General features: G+C 45.3%; 1 protein-coding gene across 1 annotated transcript in view; it reads right to left on the bottom strand.

Annotated features, from left to right (window-relative positions):
* The window catches only part of LOC141086134 (uncharacterized), a 253329-nt gene that overhangs the window by 125551 nt on the left and 101665 nt on the right, over nt 1-26113 (bottom strand). Inside the window, exons 4-5 of the mRNA XM_073571873.1 lie at nt 7478-7564; nt 6485-6571 (exon numbers count right to left, since the gene is read on the bottom strand). Of these exons, the coding sequence (XP_073427974.1) occupies nt 6485-6571; nt 7478-7564 (174 nt within the window). The remainder of the gene's footprint in view (nt 1-6484; nt 6572-7477; nt 7565-26113) is intronic.

Here is a 26113-nt window from a genome sequence, read left to right as displayed (position 1 = left end):
GTAGAATTACAGTCATGACTCATACAAGGAAAATAAACTTCCTGTTCCTACATAGAGCGTAGAAGAATTCTGGTAGACTGTTTATAATCACGTGATGTCATAGACATAATGCAAAAGAGGAGAATTAAGAGGGTAGAAAGGCAAAATGAGCAATTGTAAGTGCACAGTGCTAAATAATATAATTAATGCAATATATTGAGAGGATACAAATTATGATTAGGGTGCTTTAATTAACTGAAACCTTCTTAACATAACCCCTTCATGATATTTGTAGACAAAAGAACACAGCACTCCAGAGAAAAAAAAAGAAGGCTATTCGGTGCTCAAGTAAGGTTTCCAACCCATAAATATATACAAAAATACTTGGCACTCAAAAATGAAGAAGCAGTATATTCTTTATTTAGCATCCAAAAATAGACTCATATCGTATGAACGCTTTCGGTCCGTTGTTGGACCGAAAACGTTCATACGATATGAGTCTATTTTTGTCTGGATGCTAAATAAAGAATATACTGCTTCTTCATTTTTGAGTGCCAAGTATTTTGGTACACCCTTCATGATATTTGACATAGCTAAACATCATGGAGTGAAATGGGATCCTGACTAATGACGTACAGTTGCATCATGATGATTGTGTGGGTCACAGTAGCTGCGCCTGCATGATCTCAGCCAGGAGTTTGGCTTTGGTGATGGTCGAGCTCCAGCTGTCACAGCCAGGAGCAGTGCCCATGCTGTCCCTGGCCATTTAAAGCAATATCGAAATAGGGCCATAGTTTGTGCTTGTTCTTCATCACAACACCCATTACTATATTACTATGGCCCGATGAGGTTAGAATAGAATTCTTTGGCAACAATGATCAAAGGTATGTGTAAAGAAAAAAGGGCACAGCATTTCAGGAAAATACCATCTTGCCAACCACTAAGTAAGGGGGTGGATAAATCATGCCTTGAGTTTGTGTTGCCGCTAATGGCATGGAGAATATTTAATGTGTAGAGGGAAAAATGGATTCAATGAAATTTCAGCAAATTCTTTATGCAAAAATAGCACCATCTACGTATAAAAAAGCCAAAGCTGAAAAGAGGACAGCTTCTATAAATGTATAATGATCCTAAACACACATAAAAATCACAATGTACTACCACAAAAGGTGCAAGCTGAATGTTTTACAATGGCCCTCACAGTCCCCTGATCTAAACATCACTGAATATCTGTGGCTAGCCCTCAAAATAGCAGTGCATGCAAGATGACCCTGGAATCTAACAGAACTGGAAGAATTTGTCAAGGAAGAATGGAAGAATGTATGAAAATCTCTCAAACAAGAATTGGAAGACTTGGCTGTCTACAAAGAGCATTCACAAGCTGTGATACTTGCAAATGAAGGTGCTAAGTACTAACTATGCAGGGTGCTCAAACTTGTCTATCAGTCCATTTTCCTTTTTGTAATTTTTAAAAAGTAAAAGATGAAAATATATACTTTTTTTCTTAAAATGCAAAGGAAATGTGTAATCTATGGAACGCTTGCTCTGTTTGCAACAAACTTTCCAACATCTGTGATCTTTTTTTTACTAACAAACAAACATTCCTCACCATCATCGAAACCTGGCTTATCCCCTCTGACACAGCCTCTCCTGCTGCCCTTTCGTATGGTTGATTCCACCTTTCTAACACTGACCTCCCCAGCAGCAAGCATGGCGGAGGAGTTGGCCTTCTCCTGTCAGATAACTGTTCTTTCACCCAAATCCCACTGACACCCTTTGTTACTCTCCCTTCCTTTGAGGTATACTCTGTGCGCATCTACACCACCTACAACCTTCAACTGGCTGTCATTTACCACCCCTCAGGGCCAGCCACCACCTTCTTTGACCACTTCATGACCTGGCTACTTCATTTCCTCTCTGTTGACATTCCCATTATCATTATGGGTGAATTCAACGTCCTCATTGATACTTCCCTCTCTGCTGTCACTAAACTTCTATCTCTCACTTCATCCTTCAGCCTCGCTGAATGGTCTTCTGCAGCCACTCACAAAAATGGCCACACACTGGACCTCATTTTCACTCGCCTCTGCTCCCTATTTAACTTCTGTAACTCACCTCTCCCTCTTTCTGACCACAACCTATTTACATTTGATTAACTCTCCTTTCCATGTACACAATCCCCACCACACAAACTCACACACCTTAGCAGAAATCTTAAACACCTCGATCCAAACTCACTTTCTGAATCTCTTCTCTCTCTGACAGATATAAGTTCCCTACACAATGTGGATGCCACTTTATATAACACCACAATAGCTGCAGCTCTCTATTCAGTCATCCCTCTCACACATACCAAAAATCAGCAGACAACCCTAACACACCAGCCTGACCAAAGAACTGAGATGGTCTTCCTTGGTTGCTGAGCAGAGATGGAAAAGATCCCAATCCAATGAGCAATTCATCTCATTCAAACAGTCCCTCACTACTTTTGAGGCCACACTCACCACAGCAAAACAAATCTACTTTTCATTTCTCATATCCTCCCTGTCTCAAAATGCTAAACAGCTATTCAACACTTTCAATTCTCTCCTCCGTCCCCCAGCACCTCCTCACTCTCCACTCATCTCAGCTGAAGACTTTGCCCCATTCTTCAAGCAGAAGCTTGATAACATCATAAAAATGTTTGGCCTACAACCCCTTTTCCTAGCTACTCAGCCCTCCTCCTCCAAAACCAACTTCTCCACCATTACAGAAGATCAACTTTCCACTCTACTCTCAAGATCACATCTCATCACCTGTGCACTTGACCCAATCCCATCTCACTTCATCCCAACCCTAACCCATCTTTTCAGCCTATCACTAACAACAGGTGTATTTCCCACATTCTTCAAACATGTCTCAATCACACCCATCCTCAAAAACCCTCTCTTGACTCATCCTCTGTATCTAGCTATTGCCCCAATATCACTTCTCTCCTATGCCTCAAAACTACAGGAACAATATGTCCATTTCGAACTATCCTCCTTCCTCTTTTCCTGATCCCTCTTTGACCACTTACAATCTGGTTTCTGACCGCAGAACTCCACTGAAACTACCCTGACTGAAGTCACCAATGACCTACTAACCACCAAAGCCAAGTGACACTACTCTGTCCTCCTCCAGGACTTATCCTCTGCCTTTGATACAGTGGACCATTCCCTATTACTACAGACCCTCTCAACTTTTGGCATCACAGACTTGGCCCTATTTTGGATCTCCTCATACCTAACAGACTGGTCATTCATCGTCTCCCACTCACACACCACCTCCTCACCTTGCCCTCTATCTGTCGGAGTCCCGCAAGGTTCAGTCCTATGGCCCCTGCTCTTCTTCTTTTGCACCTAGGTCTGAGACAGCTCATAGAATCCTAAGGCTTACATTATCACCTATATGCTGATGACACACAGATCTACCTCTCTGGGCCAGATATCACCTCCATACTAACCATAATTCCACAATGTCTGTCCACTATTTCATCCTTCTTCTCCTCTATATTTCTAAAACAATATGGATAAAACAGAATTCATCATCTTTCCCCCATCTCACTTGACTCCCCCAACAGACCTATCCATTAAAGCAAATGGCTGCTCACTCTTCCCAGTCCCACAAGCTCGCTGCCCTGGGGTAATCCTTATATCTGATCTCTCCTTTAAACCATGTATCCACACCCTTTCCAATTCCTGCCGACTTCAACTCAAAAATATTTCTCGGATCCATACAGTCCTCAACCAAGAATCTTCAAAAACCCTAGTCCAGGCACTCCTCATCTCCCGCCTTGACTACTGCAACCATCTACTTTGTGGCCTCCCTTCTAACTCTCTCACACCCCTCCAATCTATCCTAAACTCTGCTGCATGACTAATCCACTTATACCCCCGCAATTCCCTTGTCTCTCCCCTCTGTCAATCCCTTCTCTGGCTCCCCATTAACCAGAGACTCCAGTTCAAAACCCTTACCATGAGATAGAAAGCCATCCAAAACGTGTCACCTCCATATATCTGTGACCTTGTCTCCCTGTACTTACCTGCATGCAACCTCCGATCCTCACAATATCTCCTTCTCTGCTCCCTTCTTATCTCCTCTTCCCACATTAATATACAAGATTACTCCCATGCATCTCCCCTACTTTGGAACTTTCTACCCCAACATATCAGACTCTCCTCTACCATGGAAACCTTCAAAAGGAACCTGAAGATCTACCTCTTCTGACAAGCCTACAACCTGCAGTAACCACCAAACCACTACACAACCAGCTCTAATCTCACCTACTGTATCCGCACTCATCCCTTGTAGATTGTGAACCCTTGCTGGCAGGGTCGTCTCTCCTCCTGTACCAGTCGTGACTTCTATTGTTTAAGATTATTGTACTTGTTCTTTATTATGTAACCCCTTTTCAAATGTAAAGCCCCATGGAATAAATGGCACTATGATATTTGAAGGGTGCCTTCTCCAAACTGCCATTTTTAGATCTCTCCACAGGTGTTCTATGGGATTCAGGTCTGGACTCATTGCTGGCCACCTTAGAAGTCTCCAGTGCTTTCTCTCAAACCATTTTCTAGTGCTTTTTGAAGTGTGTTTTGGGTCATTGTCCTGCTGGAAGACACATGACCTCTGAGGGAGACCCAGCTTTCTCACACTGGGCCCTACATTATGCTGCAAAATTTGTTGGTATTCTTCAGACTTCATAATGCCATGCACATGGTCAAGCAGTCCAGTGCCAGAGGCAGCAAAGCAACCCCAAAACATCAGGGAACATCCACCATGTTTGACTGTAGGGACCATGTTCTTTTCTTTGAATGCCTCTTTTTTTTCTCCTGGAAACTCTATGTTGATGCCTTTGCCCAAAAAGCTCTACTTTTGTCTCATCTGACCAGAGAACATTCTTCCAAAACGTTTTAGGCTTTTTCAGGTAAGTTTTGGCAAACTCCAGCCTGGCTTTTTATGTCTCGGGGTAAGAAGTGGGGTCTTCCTGGGTCTCCTACCATACAGTCCCTTTTCATTCAGACGCCGACAGATAGTACGGGTTGACACTGTTGTACCCTCGGACGGCAGGGCAGCTTGAACTTGTTTGGATGTTAGTCGAGGTTCTTTATCCAACATCCGCACAATCTTGCCTTGAAATCTCTTGTCAATTTTTCTTTTCTGTTCACATCTAGGGAGGTTAGCCACAGTGCCATAGGCTTTCAACTTCTTGATGACACTGCGCACGGTAGACACAGGAACATTCAGGTCTTTGGAGATGGACTTGTAGCCTTGAGATTGCTCATGCTTCCTCGCAATTTGGTTTCTCAAGTCCTCAGACAGTTCTTTGGTCTTCTTTCTTTTCTCCATGCTCAATGTGGTACACACAAGGACACAGGACAGAGGTTGAGTCAACTTTAATCCATGTCAACTGGCTGCAAGTGTGATTTAGTTATTGCCAACACCTGTTAGGTGCCACAGGTAAGTTACAGGTGCTGTTAATTACACAAATTAGAGAAGCATCACTTGATTTTTGGAACAGTGCCAATACTTTTGTCCACCCTCTTTTTTATGTTTGGTGTGGAATTATATCCAATTTGGCTTTAGGACAATTCTTTTTGTGTTTTTTCATTTAAGACAAATTAAATGAAGATAATAATACCAAAGAATTTGTGTTTGCAATCATTTTCAGGAAGAAGCTGAGTGTTATATGACAGAATTGCAGGGGTGTCAATATTTTTGGCCACAACTGTAATGCCAAAATTAATTTGCATGCATGGATACATGGGAAAATGTTGGCCATATGCAGCTTCTTTCAGTAATAACAACTGATTAAGGTTAAAATGGGTATGGAAAATATTCAGACCTCTTAAAATGTATCACTCTTTGTTTCATTGCAGCCATTTGGTAAATTAAGAAAAGTTCAGTTTTTTCTCATTAATGCACACTCTGCACCCCATCTTGACTGAAAAAAACAGAAATGTAGAAATTTTTGCATATTTATTTAAAAAGAAAAACTGAAATATCTATCCATTTCCTTGTGATTCTCCTTGAGATGGTTCTACTCCTTCATTGGAGTCCAGCTGTGTGTAATTAAACTGATAGGACTTGATTTGGAAAGGCACACACCTGTCTATATAAAACCTCACAGCTCACAGTGCATGTCAGACCAAATGAGAATCATGAGGTCAAAGGAACTGGCCAAGGAGCTCAGACATAGAATTGTGGCAAGGCACACATCTGGTGATATTTCAGTTTTTCTTTTTTAATAAATTTACAAAAATTTCTACATTTCTAGCTTTTTTTAGTCAAGATGAGGTGCAGAGTGTACATTAATGAGAAAAAAATTAACATTTTTTAATTTACGAAATGGCTGCAATGAAACAAAAAGTGAAAAATTTAAAAGGGTCTGAATACTTTCTGTACTCACAGTATGTATACATACTGTACATATATATATATAAATATGTACAGCTCTCTATATATATATATTTAGTATATGTACCTTTATTCCATTAGATTTTAGCTGGTCCAGCAGAGATTTAATGTCTTCTCCTTGGCTTGAAAGTGTCTTTGTCATTGATTTAATATTCTAAAATATTTTAGAATAAATATATATAGACATTTTACTTTTTTCACTGATTATTTCTTCAAAATACTTAACAGTTTACTATAAAAAAGCAATATCTTTAAATGTGTATTTTCACAAAAATTATCCATTTAAACAAAAGATCTTAAATGTTTCCTTCCTTTTAGGTAAAGTATACTATTTGTGAAGAAACACGTGTAAATTACCAAACATTATTAGCGGTATTGAAGAATTGTGTAAAAAAATACTTGCAGTGCATACTGGGAGTCACGTGACTGCAGGTCCTATTGGTCACATCATGGAAGGTCCTGAAGTGATGAACTGCCTGAATGAGCAGCTGCTGCCGAGTGCCCTGCAGGAGGAGGATCTCAGCAGACACAGGGAAGCGACGGGGGGGAACTGGGAGCAGGAGCCATCATCGGAAGGTGATGGGGTGGGGGGAGAGTGTAGGCACATGTAATATGCACCACTCCCCTGTCTACCAACACGGCGCGGCTTCAACGCAGAGGTGATGGACAGCGGGTGCAGTGAATATTACATGAGCCTAATGAGCTGGAGCACATGACCACCCACTGTCTCTGCAGCCCGCAGCCAGCCCACCCTAGCCCCCTGACACCATGTCTGAGCTGCCCCCCCCACTCTATAGGACAGCAACACACAGATTCGCATTATAAGACACACACCCCACTTTCCCCCAAAATTTAGGGAAACAAAGGTGCGTCTTATAATCCGAAAAATATGGTAAGTTTTTTTACGTTTATATAAAAAAGTATATTTAAAATTATGTTAGCATTTGTTAGCACATTGTTGCATATCCATTTTTTTACCATAAATTGCAGCATAATGATCCACAATATCCTCTGTTCTTTAAAAACATAATCTTGATTAAATGGACATAGCTGTACTTACAACTTCTAATGCATTGACTCTTTTCAAAAGATTACTGTCCTTGGATTGATGCTGTGGTTGAACCGGCTCCATTTTCTGATCATCATTCTGAATAATCAAAAAAGAATTAAAAAAAAATTGTGGTAATCTAATATATAAAGCTCAAAGTGTGTATGTATGTGTGTATGTATGTATGTGTGTGTGTGTGTGTATGTGTGTATGTCCGGGATAGGCATCCTCACCGTCGCAGCTACAGCCACAAAATTTGGCACAGTCGCACGTCTGGACCCCGAGAGCGTCCTAAGCTATGTTGTGAGGCGAAATTTTAACCCCACGCGTTCCAATTCACCAAACAATTTTGCCCCTATCTACATACTGGAGGAAAAAGTGTGTGCGCGTCAAGCCCCGCCCCTCATTGTGATGTCACAATGCCCCTATTTGCATACTGGGGAAGCAGTGTGTGCGCTTCAAGCCCCGCCCCTCATTATGATGTCATAATGGTTGCCATGGCGACGCTGATGTCATCATAGATTGCAAGCCCTGCCGCCGCTCATTATGATGTCATAATGGTTGACTATGGGATGGAGGATGTGTGATGGGTATATGGGCACTGGACTATGGGATGGCGAACATGTATGATGGGTATATGGGCATGGGACTATGAGATGAAGGATGTGTGATGGCTATATGGGCACTCGACTATGGGATGGCGAACATGTATGATGGGTATATGGGCATGGGACTATGGGATGGAGGATGTGTGATGGGTATATGGACATGGGACTATGAGATGGAGGATGTGTGATGGGTATATGGGCACTCGACTATGGGATGGAGGATATGTATTATGGGTATATGGGCACGAGCCTATGAGATCGTGGATATGTATGATGGGTATATGGGCACGGGACTATGGGATGGAGGATATGTATGATGGGTATATGGGCATGGGACTATGGGATGGAGGATGTGTGATGGGTATATGGGCACTCGACTATGTGATGGAGGATATGTATGATGGGTATATGGACACGGCCCTATGGGATGGTGGATATGTATGATGGGTATATGGGCACTGGACTATGGGATGGCGGAAATGTATGATGGGTATATGGGCATGGGACTATGGGATGGAGAATATGTATGATGGGTATATGGGCATGGGACTATGGGATGAAGGATGTGTGATGGGTATATGGGCACTCGACTATGGGATGGAGGATATGTATGATGGGTATATGGGCACGGGCATATGGGATCATGGATATGTATGATGGGTATATGGGCACTGGACTATGGGATGGCGGATATGATGATGGGTATATGGGCATGGGACTATGGGATGGAGAATATGTATGATGGGTATATGGGCATGGAACTATGGGATGGAGGATGTGTGATGGGTATATGGGCACTCAACTATGGGATGGAGGATATGTATGATGGGTATATGGGCACGGGCCTATGGGATCGTGGATATGGATGATGGGTATATGGGCACGGGACTATGGGATGGAGGATAATTATAATTTTCTATAGTTAACCACAGTTAGTTACTATGCCCGGGCAGCGCCAGGCTCTTCAGCTAGTCTAATATATAAAGCTCAAAGTGTGTATGTACGTATGTATGAATGTGTGTATGTATGTGTGTTTGTGTGTATGTCCGGGATAGGCATCCACACCGTCGCAGCTACAGCCACAAAATTTGGCACAGTCACACGTCTGGACCCCAAGAGCGTCCTTAGCTATGTTGTGAGGCAAAATTTTAACCCCACGTGTTCCAATTCACCAAACAATTTTGCCCCTGTCTACATACTGGGGAAAAAGTGTGCACGTGTCAAGCCCCGCCCCTCATTATGATGTCATAATGCCCCTATCTGCATACTGGGGAAACAGTGTGTGCATATCAAGCCCCGCCCCTCATTATGATGTCACAATGGTTGCCATGGCGACACTGATGTCATCACAGGTTGCAAGCCCTGCCGACGCTCATTATGATGTCATAATGGTTGACTATGGGATGGAGGATGTGTGATGGGTATATGGGTATATGGGCACTGGACTAAGGGATGGAGGATATGTATGATGGGTATATGGGCACGGGCCTATGGGATGGTGGATATGTATGATGGGTATATGGGCACGGGCCTATGGGATGGAGGATGTATGATGGGTATATGGGCACGGGACTATGGGATGGTGGATATGTATATGGGCACGGGACTATGGGATGGAGGATGTGTGATGGGTATATGGGCACTAGACTATGGGATGGAGGATATGTATGATGGGTATATGGGCACAGGACTATGGGATGGCAGATATGTATGATGGGTATATGGGCACGGGACTATGGGATGGAGGATATGTATGATGGGTATATGGGCATGGGACTGTGAGATGAAGGACGTGTGATGGGTATATGGGCACTCGACTATGGGATGCGGATATATATGATGAGTATATGGGCATGGGACTGTGGGATGGAGGATATGTATGATGGGTATATGGGCATGGGACTATGGGATGGAGGATATGTGTGATGGGTATATGGGCACGGGCCTATGGGATGGAGGATGTGTGATGGCTATATGGGCACGGGACTATGGGATGGCAGATATGTATATGGGCATGGGACTATGGGATGGAGGATGTATGATGGGTATATGGGCACTGGACTATGGGATGGACGCTACGTATGATGGGTATATGGGCACGGGACTATGGGATGGCGGATATGTATGATGAGTATATGGGCATGGGACTATGGGATGGAGGACATGTATGATGGGTTTATGGGCATGGGACTATGAGATGAAGGACGTGTGATGGGTATATGGGCACTCGACTATGGGATGGCAAATATGTATGATGGGTATATGGGCATGGGACTATGGGATGGAGAATATGTATGATGGGTACATGGCCATGGGACTATGGGATGGAGGATAATTATAATTTGCTATAACTAATCACAGTTAGTTACTATGCCCGGGCAGCGCCGAGCTCTTCAGCTAGTCCCTTATAATCCAAGATATAGAAAATAATCTCCGTCTAATCACATGAGACCTGGTTCATTCAGATGTGTTTGCCAGTATTCTTAAAATAGTGCAAAAATTTTGTGCAACCTGAGATTATGCAATGGTTTTGCAGCTTTTGGCATTTTAACTCCAATCTAGGCCAGCTTCGCCAAAAATGCATGGAGCATGGGCAGGATGAAGAGTGTCAAAGCTTGCCTGGAAAATTCAACACACTTAAAGAAGAGTAAAATATGACAAGGGAAAGCATTTTGTGAATGTAAAAGGTGCCAATGGGTGAAATAAAATTAAGAAAGAAGTAAAACTTGAAATTAAAGAAAATCAGAAGGTAAAATATAAATGCTGTCAAACAACACCATAGGTCCAAATAGAAAATACTTACAGTATGTACCCAGTCTTGATGATGAAACCAATAGAACCAATAGAATAAAATGCACTAAACTTCTAAATAAAATGCACTATTTCTCTGCTGTAATATATCCAAATGGTACAACTCCATACTTCTGCTGCTTGACCATTTTGCTGCATATTTAAATGTGCTTGCTAAAGCTTTGGTATAATTCATTTGTTGCACTGTATGTAATACTTACTGCTTTAGATCTGTGACTGGGGCCTTTCTAGATCTTATCAGGTGGAAGGTGCTATAGTATTTTGCCACATCTTGGTCTAGTGCCTTTGATCATCTAACCATCCCCTGGTGTGCTGGCCCCAGCTGCCAAATTATACCCAACCATCTCCCACAATCCCTCTCTCCTGACCCTGTAGTGTGGCCTATATATGTAGTAGTTGCTAAGGGGAAGCACGCAGTGTGGGGTACAGCACGCAAGCATCCCATAAGCAAAGCATCACAGAAGATAAGCATCCAGCAAAACGGCAGTTATACATGGCAGTTAGTCAGGGCAGGAGTCAGGTAACCCACACCTTGCCTTCCCCTTTAACCATGTGCTTTATTTTTATCCTCCTGTGTTCCCTTGCCATCCACATTCATCACCCTATCACCCCTCCATCACGACTCATACACATCAGCCCCTCTATACTTCCCTCTCCCATGTACAGCTCCCACACACTCCTCACCTTCCTGAGAAACCTCAGCCCATCTTGCCCAAACACATCACAGAAAAAAACTACTTACAATTCCAACAACTATTGGCTCTTTATCTTCCTTCTCCTACTGATTTCAGGGGACATCTCCCCCAACCCTGGTCCACCATCCCCCAACCTCGACCCCTAACCTACCTCATATCGAAACCACAATAATCTGATTAACATTACTTGCACTCCCTCATCTCAATCTTTTAATTGTTCCCTCTGGAATCCACGGTCTGCTTGTAACAAGCTTCCTTTCCTACACAACTACTTTCTGAACAACTCTCTTAATCTGTTGGCCCTCACTGAAACCTGGATTCAGGATTCTGACACAGTCTCTCCTGCTGCCATTTCCTACGGTGGCTTACAATTCTCTCACTCCCCGAGACCCACAAACAGACCTGGTGGTGGAGTTGGCATACTCCTGTCCCCACAATGCACTTTCCAGGTCATCCCCCCAGTCCCATCACTCTTATTCCCTTCTTTTGAGGTCCACACCATCAGGCTCTTCCGTCCCCTCTCCCTCAGGGTAGCGGTCATATACCGGCCCCCAGGCTCACCCACCCTCTTCCTTGACCACTTTTCAGCCTGGCTGCCACACTTCATGTCCTCAGAACTACCAACCCTCATCCTGGGAGACTTCAACATCCCCATTAACAGCCCTAATTCCACATCTGCATCCCAGCTTCTATCACTAACACTAGAGTTGAGCGACTTTTGGTTTTTTAGGGTCGCGTTTCGTTTCGTGAAACCCGACTTTTCCAAAAGTCGGGTCGAGCAAGATCGTCCGATTATAGGGAAAAGTCGGGGTCGTCCCGAAACACGAAACCCAATGTAAGTCAATGGGGAATAAAAGTCGGCAGTGAGAGGAGGACAGGAAACACACCTACAGTGCCCATTTGAATGCCAAAAGCATCAATTCTTCTTACTTAAGCTTGTCAACCTTAATTAACTTCATAATACAAGTTACGCACTGAAAAATGGGGGTTATTTGGCTAAATTTGTGGGGGGGGAGGGCTGGCTGCAGGTTTTCATGTGCCCTGGGCGAAAGAGCGCCCCTTTAACACATACCACAACTCATCATGCTCCGATACGGCAGAGAAATAGCGGTATAGTACAATGAAAAATACCTCACTTTTTACATCTCATGACGAGGCCCATCTATTTCTCCATACAAAATCATTGGTCCCATATAATGTTTGAAACAGTATATGATGAGCTCCACATAATGCTACAGTATATGTTGGTCCCCATTGATGAAGCTCCACTGTCTTATGGGCCCAAATAATGCTCCAAACATAATGGGCCCCATTTCTAATGCTCTAGTGTATAATGGGCCCTGTAAATGCTGCTCCAGTGTCTGATGTCCACCTTTGGAATGTTCCAGTGTATGGTGGGCCCCATCTATCATTCTCCAGAGTATAGTGCTCCCCAAAAATTGCTGTCCCAACATTGAAAACAATCAAATAAGTCTCCTCGCTAGGGAATCCCTGTACTTGTCTGGACAGGTGCTGTAGCTTGCTTAACAGCTCGCCAGCCGTTCTCACGCCCAGTATGGATTGCACGTGATTGCACAAAGGTTAGAAAGGGGACCGTATCCCTGGATAACATGTATGGATAGCGTACACATTCAAAATATATGTCTATACAGCATGAGGCAGGCTCAGACGGTGTTAGGCCCAGTATGGATTGCACGTCATTGCACAAAGGTTAGAAAGGGTACCGTATCCCCGGATAACATGTATGGATAGCGTACACATTCAAAATATATGTCTATACAGCATGAGGCAGGCTCAGACGGTGTTAGGCCCAGTATGGATTGCACGTCATTGCACAAAGGTTAGAAAGGGTACCGTATCCCCGGATAACATGTATGGATAGCGTACACATTCAAAATATATGTCTATACAGCATGAGGCAGGCTCAGACGGTGTTAGGCCCAGTATGGATTGCACGTCATTGCACAAAGGTTAGAAAGGGTACCGTATCCCCGGATAACATGTATGGATAGCGTACACATTCAAAATATATGTCTATACAGCATGAGGCAGGCTCAGATGGTGTTATGCCCAGTATGGATTGCACGTCATTGCACAAAGGTTAGAAAGGGTACCGTATCCCCGGATAACATGTATGGATAGCGTACACATTCAAAATATATGTCTATACAGCATGAGGCAGGCTCAGACGGTGTTAGGCCCAGGATGGATTGCACGTCATTGCACAAAGGTTAGAAGGGGTACCGTATCCCCGGATAACATGTATGGATAGCGTACACATTCAAAATATATGTCTATACAGCATGAGGCAGGCTCAGACGGTGTTAGGCCCAGTATGGATTGCACGTCATTGCACAAAGGTTAGAAAGGGTACCGTATCCCCGGATAACATGTATGGATAGCGTACACATTCAAAATATATGTCTATACAGCATGAGGCAGGCTCAGACGGTGTTAGGCCCAGTATGGATTGCACGTCATTGCACAAAGGTTAGAAAGGGTACCGTATCCCCGGATAACATGTATGGATAGCGTACACATTCAAAATATATGTCTATACAGCATGAGGCAGGCTCAGACGGTGTTAGGCCCAGTATGGATTGCACGTCATTGCACAAAGGTTAGAAAGGGTACCGTATCCCCGGATAACATGTATGGATAGCGTACACATTCAAAATATATGTCTATACAGCATGAGGCAGGCTCAGACGGTGTTATGCCCAGTATGGATTGCACGTCATTGCACAAAGGTTAGAAAGGGTACCGTATCCCCGGATAACATGTATGGATAGCGTACACATTCAAAATATATGTCTATACAGCATGAGGCAGGCTCAGACGGTGTTAGGCCCAGTATGGATTGCACGTCATTGCACAAAGGTTAGAAAGGGTACCGTATCCCCGGATAACATGTATGGATAGCGTACACATTCAAAATATATGTCTATACAGCATGAGGCAGGCTCAGACGGTGTTAGGCCCAGGATGGATTGCACGTCATTGCACAAAGGTTAGAAGGGGTACCGTATCCCCGGATAACATGTATGGATAGCGTACACATTCAAAATATATGTCTATACAGCATGAGGCAGGCTCAGACGGTGTTAGGCCCAGTATGGATTGCACGTCATTGCACAAACGTTAGAAAGGGTACCGTATCCCCGGATAACATGTATGGATAGCGTACACATTCAAAATATATGTCTATACAGCATGAGGCAGGCTCAGACGGTGTTAGGCCCAGTATGGATTGCACGTCATTGCACAAAGGTTAGAAAGGGTACCGTATCCCCGGATAACATGTATGGATAGCGTACACATTCAAAATATATGTCTATACAGCATGAGGCAGGCTCAGACGGTGTTAGGCCCAGTATGGATTGCACGTCATTGCACAAAGGTTAGAAAGGGTACCGTATCCCCGGATAACATGTATGGATAGCGTACACATTCAAAATATATGTCTACACAGCATGAGGCAGGCTCAGACGGTGTTAGGCCCAGTATGGATTGCACGTCATTGCACAAAGGTTAGAAAGGGTACCGTATCCCCGGATAACATGTATGGATAGCGTACACATTCAAAATATATGTCTATACAGCATGAGGCAGGCTCAGACGGTGTTAGGCCCAGTATGGATTGCACGTCATTGCACAAAGGTTAGAAGGGGTACCGTATCCCCGGATAACATGTATGGATAGCGTACACATTCAAAATATATGTCTATACAGCATGAGGCAGGCTCAGACGGTGTTAGGCCCAGTATGGATTGCACGTCATTGCACAAAGTTTAGAAAGGGTACCGTATCCCCGGATAACATGTATGGATAGCGTACACATTCAAAATATATGTCTATACAGCATGAGGCAGGCTCAGACGGTGTTAGGCCCAGTATGGATTGCACGTCATTGCACAAAGGTTAGAAGGGGTACCGTATCCCCGGATAACATGTATGGATAGCGTACACATTCAAAATATATGTCTATACAGCATGAGGCAGGCTCAGACGGTGTTAGGCCCAGTATGGATTGCACGTCATTGCACAAAGGTTAGAAAGGGTACCGTATCCCTGGATAACATGTATGGATAGCGTACACATTCAAAATATATGTCTCAGGAGGCAGGCTCAGACGGTGTCAGGCACAGTATGGATTTGACGGCCCAGATTACACAGCGGAGGAGCAGGGAGAGGTAAAGATTGCAAATGCTGGGGCCCTGGCCAAGCAAGGGGGGCCCACTCGTGGGCGTCGGTACTGGCACTGGGCCCCTCATAGTACAGCGGTGTGTCTGACGGCGGGTGTGCACCACCACCGTCAGAGACACTTGATTGCACTATGAGGGACCCTGTGCCAGTGCCCGCGCCCAAGAGTCGGCCTACCCACCTGTCCAGGGCAACGGCACTCGCACGGTGTCGTGCGGTAGGTGGTGACCCCGGCCATGGGGGGGGAGGCAGCACAGTTATGGAGTTTTAGAAAGTGGCATATGTTGATGTTGGACATTCAGCTGATGCAAAAGGCGAAATAGGTGAAGTACCAAGAAGAGGTGGACCAAAGCAAGCCATTTTTCTGTCACCCTATGTGTCATCAGGGGAAGGTGGGACAAAATCCTTGGAAACCCATGCGTGGTTCATTTTAATGAAGGTTAGATCATCCACATTTTGGGTTGACAGACGGGTCCTTTTTTCTGTCAGGATTGATTCAGCTGCACTGAAGACTCTTTCCGATAGCACACTTGCAGCTGGGCAAGCGAGCTCCTGTAAGGCATATTGGGCCAATTCAGGCCAGGTGTCCAGTTTAGCGGCCCAATAGTCAAAGGGGAATGACCTGTGTGGGAGAACATCGATATGGGAGGAAAAGTAGTTTGTAACCATAGTTGACAACTGCTGTCTCCTGTCACTTTCCATCGATGCAGTATTACCAGTTGTGTGAGCGGTATTTGAAAAATCAGTCCACAACATTGTCATGAAACCCCTGTCTCCAACGCCACTTCTGCTGTGTGCACCACGAACACCTCTGCCAAGCTGCCCCCGGCCCGTACGGCTCTTGTGAGAACCATCACCGCTGCTGTGTGCTGGGAATGCCTCAAGCAACCGATTTACCAGAGTTGCTTGTTTATTAGCCAATATTAGGTCAAGGTTCTCCTGTGGCATGATGTTTTGTAATTTGCCTTTATAGCGTGGATCCAGGATGCTGGCCAACCAGTAGTCGTCATCGTTCATCATTTTGGCAATGCGGGGGTCCCTTTTTAGGATCCGCAAGGCATAATCTGACATGTGGGCCAATGTTCCCGGTGTCAATGATGCACTGCGAGTGCTGGGTGGAGGAGCACTTTCTGGCAAATCCACATCCCTCCAGTCACGCACAAACCCTGTACCAGACCTTGCCACGCCAACATTTTCACTTGCCCCACGAGATGCATCCTCCTCCCCTAAGTAATCATCCCCATCATCCTCCTCCTCCTCCTCCTCTTCTTCCTCCACCTCGTCCAGGAGAGGTCCCTGAGCAGACAATGGCTGAATGTCATCAAGGATTCCCTCCTCCTCTTCCTCCTCATCAACATTGGCTGCAGACGCCTGCTCCTTAAGGTGCGTCAAAGTTTGCATGAGCAGACGCATAAGTGGGATGCTCATGCTTAGGATGGCGTCGTCTGCGCTTACCAGCTGTGTGCATTCCTCAAAACACTGAAGGACTTTACAAAGGTCTTTCAGCTTCGACCACTGCACGCCTGTCAACTCCATGTCTGCTCTCAAAGTGCCTGGCCGTGTATCCTCCCACAAATGCATTATGGCCTGCCTCTGCTCGCACAGCCGCTCCACCATGTGCAGGGTGGAGTTCCACCTTGTTGCAATGTCGATAATGAGGCGGTGGTTGGGAAGGTGGAGCAATCGCTGCAGCTTCTGCATACGAACGGAGTGTACAGGCGACCGGCGGATGTGCGCGCACAGTCTTCGCACCTTCTGGAGCAGGGCTGTTAACTCCGGATAATTTTTGAGGAAGCACTGCACCACCAGGTTCAAGGTGTGAGCCAAGCAAGGTATGTGGCTGAGTTTTGAAAGGGCTATGGCTGCCACAAAATTACGGCCGTTATCACTAACTACCTTGCCTGCCTCAAGATGTACACTGCCCAGCCATGACTCAGTTTGTCGCTTCAAGTACTCGGCCAGCACCTCGGCGGTGTGTCTGTCGCCCAAACACATCATCTGCAACACAGCCTGCTGACGCTTTCCACTAGCTGCTCGATAGGGGGACACATCGTGTGCAACAGTGGCAGCTGCAGATGGAGTGCTCGTACGACTGCGCTCTGTGGACGAGCTTTCGCTTCTGGAGGAGGAGGAGGAGGAGGGTCGAACGCCTACAGCCAACTGTTTCCTATACCGTGGGCTAGGCAGCACTGTCCCACCACCGATGTCCCCTGTGGACCCTGCATCCACCACATTAACCCAGTGCGCAGTGATGGACACGTAACGGCCCTGGCCATGCCGACTGGACCATGCATCAGTTGTGAGGTGCACCTTTCCGCTCACTGACTGCTTGAGTGCATGGACAATGCGGTCTTTCACATGATGGTGGAGGGCTGGGATGGCTTTGCGAGAGAAGAAGTGGCGACTGGGTAGGTCATAGCGTGGTACTGCATAGGCCATGAGTTCGCGGAAAGCTGTGCTTTCCACCAACCGAAAGGGCATCATCTCAAACGAGATTAGTTTGGCAATGTGGGCGTTCAAACCCAGTGTACGCGGATGAGAGACTGAGTACTTTCTTGACCTACTCATAGTGTCTGGGAGGGTGAGCTGGACTTGAGAGCTGCATATGGTGGAAGTAGCGGTGGACAGGGCGGACTGAGAGAGGGTTGATGATGGTGATGGAGTTGGTGTTCTTTCTGATGGCCTAGAATCAGTCTTTCGATGATATAACAGTGGGATTCCCTGACTGCTGTGGCCTTGCAACGACACCTCAACATTTGCTGCTGTGCTAACCGGTGGGCTTACAGTGGGGGAAACAATGTACCGTTGCTGACTACCTTCGTTGTGATCAGTTGGACATGTGGCACTTGAGGTTTGGTGTTGTGTCCACGCTTGCAAGTGCATGCTGGTTAAATGTCTAAGCATGCAACTGGTATTCAAATTTTTCAGATTTTTCCCTCGGCTAAAGGTCTTTGCGCACTTCTTACAGATAACCTTGGCCTGATCATGAGGATTTTGTTCAAAAAAGTGCCACACTGCACTCTTCCTACTTTGGCAGACATTTTGCGGCCTAGCACGCTGTGATCTTTTGACCCTCTGGACAAGCTGTCCAGCAACTCTTTTGATGTTTGGAACCTGTCTTTGGAGTGCTCCGGGCCTGCCAGATAACAGCTGTTGCGATGTCGATGTCTGCTATGGATGCTCCTCATCTGAGCTATTGGAAGCAGCACCCTCTTCCCCCAATGGATGCCAATCTGGGTCAACAACTGGGTCATCCATCACCTCCTCTTCTATGTCATGTGCACCTTCCTCTGTGTCACCGTGTATGGTGGTATAGTGTGCGGGAAGGGGCACCTGAGTCTCATCAGGGTCAGAATCTGGCTCTGTACACTGCGAGGACAATGTAGTGCTCTGAGTGAATGTACCAGCAGAATCATCCAGCAGCGGCTGTGCATCAGTGCACTCCATGTCAGATTCATCTTGGCCTGGGTAATTCACCATTTCACTTGATAATCCAGGCATGGTATGTGAAAACAGCTCCATGGAGTAATCAGTAGTATGGCCTGCGTCATCCTTCAATCTTGGTTGGGGTGAAGGACACAAGGAAAGGTGTGGTTCATGAACATGAGCCTCCAATGACGACTCAGTGCTTTTACTTTTTACAACTGAAGAAGAGGAGGCGATAAAGCTGGAGGCTGAGTCAGCAATGTAAGACAAAACTTTTTCCTGATGCTCTGCCTTTAAAAGCGGTTTGCCAACTCCTAGAAAACTAAGCGTTCGAGGCCTTATGTAGCCAGACGATGACGCAGGGTCAGCACCTCCTGCATTCGGTCCTATTTTGCTCTTGCCACTACCATCAGATCCACCACCAACACCATCATTACCAGCTGCCAACCCCCGCCCAATTCCACGGCCTCTTCCACCAGCCTTCCTCATTTTTGGTAGAAATGTAGACAAAATCCAACAAACTATATAGTAATGTAAAACAAGGTACAAGGTGTCTATAGGACAGGGGAGTTTTAGAATTTCTGCACACACTTGTGGACAGTGGACACTTGTGGATTGTGTGAGGCCCACTGATATCTGAGCGCTATGTGACACGCTCGATGGCACAGCTGCCTGTGACCAAAGTGACGAGAGGATAATGGAGATTTTGAATCTCTGCGTACACTTTTGGACACTGGACACTTGTGGATGGTGTGAGGCCCACTGATATCTGAGCGCTATGTGACACGCTCGATGGCACAGCTGCCTGTGACCAAAGTGACGAGAGGATAATGGAGATTTTGAATCTCTGCGTACACTTTTGGACACTGGACACTTGTGGATGGTGTGAGGCCCACTGATATCTGAGCGCTATGTGACACGCTCGATGGCACAGCTGCCTGTGACCAAAGTGACGAGAGGATAATGGAGATTTTGAATCTCTGCGTACACTTTTGGACACTGGACACTTGTGGATGGTGTGAGGCCCACTGATATCTGAGCGCTATGTGACACGCTCGATGGCACAGCTGCCTGTGACCAAAGTGACGAGAGGATAATGGAGATTTTGAATCTCTGCGTACACTTTTGGACACTGGACACTTGTGGATGGTGTGAGGCCCACTGATATCTGAGCGCTATGTGACACGCTCGATGGCACAGCTGCCTGTGACCAAAGTGACGAGAGGATAAGGGAGATTGGATTGCTTTTAAAAAAGCAGTTTGCGGAGCAGTGGGTAAACAGCAATGCCAGCGTGTCAGGAAGCCTTAAAAGGCAGCCCAACAACCAACACCACTGATACACCACAATATAGCCTCCCCTTGCACTGCACACACAGTGACTTGTGTGTTGTGCAGGCCAAATCGCTAGCAGCAGAAGCAGTTTTTTTGTCTTCTTCCCTGCCTAACGCTCTCCCTACAGAATCAGCAGCAACCTCTCCCTATACTAAGATCGGCAGAAGTAAGATGGCGGTCGGCGTGCACGCCCTTTTATACCCCCTGTGACGCCCACCAAAGCAAGCCAATCACTTGCATGCCCTTCTGAAAGATGGTGGTGACCCGTGCCTATGTCATCACGTTGCCCACAGTGTCCGTGGATCCTGATTGGCTGAAAAAGAGCGCAAAACAAACTTTTGAAACGCGACTTTGGCGCATAAGTTGCCGACCTCGTGGCCGACCTCATCCTAGGGTCGGGTTTCGTTTCATGAAACCCGACTTTGCCAAAAGTCGGCGACTTTTGAATTTTTTCGACCCGTTTCGCTCAACTCTACTAACCACCTCTCTAGGCCTCTCACAGCTTTCAACCTCTGAGACACATAAGGACGGTAACACCCTTGATCTGGTCTTCTGCCGGCTCTGTTCAATCTCCCACCTAAACAACTCACCGCTTCCACTCTCTGACCACAACATTCTCTCCTTCACGCTCACAAATCCTCGCCCACCCCAGCTCATTCCTACCTACCACACAGTCAGAAATCTACAAGCTATTAACCTTCAGACACTTTCAGATTCCCTACACTCATCTCTGTCCCCAATCTCCTCTCTTTCCTGTCCTAATCTGGCTGTTCATCACTACAATGACACTCTTAGAAGCACCCTTGACCAAGTAGCTCCCCTCACCCTCAGAACCTCCAAACACAGAGTAAAAGAGCCCTGGCTCACATCGCAAACTCAACTTCTCCAGCGATGCTCCAGGAGTGCTGAACGCCTATGGAGAAAAACCTGCACACCAGAAGACTTCATTCACTTCAAATTTATGTTAAGAACCTGTAACGCTGCCCTTCACCTTGCCAAACAGACCTACTTCACCACCCTGATCTCCTCACTAGCCAACAACCCCAAGAAACTTTTTGACACTTTTCACTCCCTCCTCAGGCCAAAAGCACAAGCCCCTATCACAGACATTTGTGCTGATGACCTGGCCTCCCACTTTACAGAAAAAATAGATAATATCCGTCAAGAAATCTGCTCCCAACCACCAAGTGCTGTGACTCCCATCCCTTCCTACATCTCCCCTGGCTCACTCTCCACATTTGATCCCATAACAGAAGAAGAAGTCTCCAGACTCCTCTCTTCTTCTCGTCCGACTACATGCACTACCGACCCCATTCCCTCACATCTCCTCCAGTCTCTCTCTCCAGTCGTCACAACCCACCTAACTACAATCTTTAATCTCTCCCTCTCCTCGGGCATTTTCCCATCCTCCTTCAAACACGCCATCGTTACTCCACTACTAAAGAAACCTGCTCTCGACCCATCCTGCACAAACAACTACAGACCAGTCTCCAATCTCCCCTTCATCTCTAAACTTTTGGAACGCCTAGTTTACTCCCGCCTTACCCGTTACCTCTCCATTCACTCCCTTCTAGACCCTTCACAGTCCGGCTTCCGCCCCCTACATTCGACTGAAACTGCACTCATCAAAGTGACCAATGACCTTCTGACAGCAAAACGTAACGGTGACCACTCTCTGCTCATTCTTCTTGACCTATCTGCAGCTTTCGATACTGTTGACCACCATCTCCTACTCTCTAGGCTCCAGTCACTAGGCATTAAGGACACTGCACTCTCCTGGTTCTCTTCCTATCTCTCTGACCGCTCCTTCAGTGTTTTGTTCTTTGGCTCCACGTCATCTCCTCTTCCTCTTGCTGTCGGGGTACCTCAGGGCTCAGTCCTTGGCCCCCTTCTTTTCTCTCTCTACACGGCCCCAATTGGACAGACCATCAGCAGATTTGGCTTTCAGTACCATCTTTATGCTGATGACACACAACTATACACGTCTTCCCCCGACCTTACCCCCGCTGTACTACAGAACGCCAGTGACTGTCTGTCCGCAGTCTCCAATATCATGTCCGCTCTCTATCTGAAACTCAACCTCTCCAAAACTGAACTTCTTCTGGTCCCTCCGTCTACTAACCTCCCTAAATCTGACATTTCCTTCTCCGTGGGTGGTACCACAATAACACCCCGGCAGCAGGTGCGCTGTCTGGGTGTTATGTTTGACACCAATCTCTCCTTTACATCCCATATACAATCCCTTGCCCGCTCTTGCCGCTTACACCTAAAGAACATCTCTAGAATCCGCCCTTTTCTCACTATGGAAACAACAAAAACCCTCACTGTTGCATTGATCCACTCTCGCCTGGATTACTGCAATGCTCTATTAATTGGCCTCCCTGTCACTCAACTATCCCCTCTCCAGTCTATACTCAATGCAGCAGCCAGGATCGTCCATTTGGGTAATCGGTACTCGGACGCGTCCGCTCTTCGCCAGTCCTTACATTGGCTGCCCATTCATTATAGGATCCAATTCAAAGTACTTGTTCTCACCCACAAAGCTCTCCACAGTGCGGCACCCCCTTACATCTCTTCTCTCATTTCTGTCTATCGGCCTAGCCGATCGTTGAGCTCTGCAAACGACTTTCGACTAACCTCTGCACTAATCCGTACCTCCCACTCCCGACTCCAAGACTTCTCCCGTGCTGCTCCTATCCTCTGGAATGCTCTACCCCAAGAAATCAGGACTATCCACAATTTGCATAGTTTTAGGCGCTCCCTCAAAACACACCTGTTCAGAGCGGCCTATCACATTCACTAATCAAAGTCATTCTCTGTGTAAGTGTGCGTGCGTAGCCCATTCACTATCTCCATCCATCCTTCACTCCTGCAAGATGGCTGGACCTTCATTGTAAATACACCATTGTAAATACACACCTGTACTCTGTATCTCCCTCACCTCATTGTAGATTGTATGCTCTCACGAGCAGGGTCGTCTTATTTCGTCTTATTTTGCTTTAATTATTGTATTGTTAGCGTTGTTACTTATGACTTGTGTTTTGAAACTGTTAAACTGTAAAGCGCTGTGGAATATGTTGGCGCTATATAAATAAAGATTATTATTATTATTATTATTATTATTATTATTATTATTAAACTTAAGAACCACCCACCTCTTAATTTATTAACCCCATGTTAGGACTGCTGTGCACCTGCATCAAGGACTGGAGTATATTTCTGGTGTAAATTATGCCTCCAAAGTGGTGTAAATTACACCAGAAATGTACTCCCGTCACTAATGCAGCTGTTTAGCATTCGTAAGATGTGGCTAATTCATTTAGAGGCACTCACATTAAGTGCATCTCACTCCATTCGTGCCTTTATTAAGACTGGTGTACACAATGTCAGATGGAGAATTGCTCTGCCATACAAACAAAGCTCCAATGAGAACAGATGATCTGTGATGGCCCAGGTATAGTGATGAGCGAGCATACTCGGTAATGTTCAGAATTCGCCAGAGCATTGACGAGCATTTCTAGAATTATTTGGCGGAAGCTTGGTTCCCCGCCCTGCATGTTTGGCGCTCTTTAAAGCGCCAATTAATATGCAGAGATTGTGTGTCATTCACTGTAATGCCAAAGCCATCTTGGTTGTATTACAGTGATTGACTGGCAGCACAGCATCATCAGGTCTATATCAGACCTGGAGCTGCCCTGCTCTTCCCTGTCAGCTCCAGAAACTCCAGTGTAGGGAGACCTGCTGCAGCGATAGGGATAGAATATTTTGGGTATCATTTACTGTGGGTATACCATTGTTGAATCCACAAATCTAGCTAAACCAACAGTCCTTCTAAGCACTAATTATGGTGGGGTATATAGATATCATTGATAGGTAGGCAGGCAGTGTATGTGGCTATATATATCAGCGCTAGGCAGCAGGCAGTGTATGTGGGTCTATAGATATCAGTGCGAGGCAGGCAGGCATTGTATGTGGCATACTTTATTGCATACAGCAAGAGGGTTCATTCCATTACTGTCTGCTGCTGATGCTGCCTATTACAGATATTGACCGTATATCCATAGCCCCAAGTATCAGTGGCCAGGAATAATATTTTTGTCATCTTAATTCTGATTACTTTATTCAAAAGCAATCCAGAGAACACATTTTTCTGCATTTGATTGTTGACACTGCAGAATACAGCCAGATCCTTTTCATAGTACAGCGGGAAAATGCAGCTATTTTAATTGGGTTTGCCTATCCCAGCGATCACATTTGAGTGTGCAGAAAATCCTGCCATTTTTGTGGTACTGTAAAAATTGTTTTTTGGAGTGTCTTATACAGTTTATTGACACCATTTTGCTGTCAAAATAATATTTAGCTGTCCAAAAAATATTTAGCTACAGGGCAGATATTTTCCATTGGGTTTTGTCCGCCACATGGATCGCATATCATTGTGTTTAAAATTGTGCCATTTCAGGCCGTCATAGAATTGTTTTTGTTGTGTCTTTACTGTCCAAAAAAATACAGGCCAGATATTTGAAAGTGTGGTATCTCCGTCACACGCCTCATCTATCTGTGGGCTACTTAATATGGCATTTGAGGCCTTCATTCAACTGTTTTTGCTGTGTGTTAATCTAGTTCTTGAAACTATTTTCCTGTAAAATTATTAAAATACAGGCTACATATTTTACAATGTGGTATCTCCGTCACACACCTCATCTATCTGTGGGCTACAAATTGTGGCATTTCAGGCCTACATTGAACTGTTTTTGCTGTGTGCTACATTAGTTAGTGACACTATTTTGCTGTAAAAAAGTACAGGCCACATATTTTACAGTGTGGTATCTCAATCACACTCCTCATCTATCTGTGGGCTACAAATTGTGGCATTTGAGGCTTCAGTTCAAATGTTTTTGCTGTGCGTTACCCTAGTTCTTGAAACTATTTTCCTGTAAAAAATAAAACACAGGCCACATTTTATGCAGTGTAGTATCTCTGACACATGCCTCATCTATCTATGGGCTAAAAATTGTGGCATTTGAGGCCTCAATTCAAATGTTTTTTGCTGTGTGTTACACTAGTTCTTGACACTATTTTGCCAACTTAACTTCCTCTTCTCTGATCATATCTGTCAAAACATCAAGAAAGGGGTCTACCCCTGGTTCGGGGATGGCTTCAGCCAGGAAAGCCAACATCTCATCCGATTCAATATCCTTCTTGTGAGTAGAAAGATCTGACAACCTCCAGGATCCTTGATCTGGATCACATCAAGGAACACGTAGTGTCGATCAGTCCAGTAACCACTTTACTATTCACTGTAAAAAAATAAAATTACAGGCCACATATTTTACAGTGTAGTATCTCCCTCACATGCCTCTTCTATCTGTGGGCTACAATACAAATTGTGGCATTTGAGGCCTCCATTTAACTGTTTTCGCTGTGTGTTACACTAGTTCTTGACACTATCTTCCTGTAAAAAAAAAAAGTACAGGCCACATATTTTACAGTATGGTATCTCCGTCACACACCTCATCTATCAGTGGGCTACAAATTGTGGCATTTCAGGCCTCCATTCAACTGTTTTTGATGTG

The sequence above is a fragment of the Dendrobates tinctorius genome, unplaced genomic scaffold, assembly GCF_039654945.1.
Source record: "Dendrobates tinctorius isolate UK_male_01 unplaced genomic scaffold, ASM3965494v1 ptg000030l, whole genome shotgun sequence".
Lineage (NCBI taxonomy): Eukaryota > Metazoa > Chordata > Amphibia > Anura > Dendrobatidae > Dendrobates > Dendrobates tinctorius.
The sequence above is the reverse complement of the archived record's forward strand: the minus strand, read 5'-3'. Positions and strand labels throughout refer to the sequence as shown.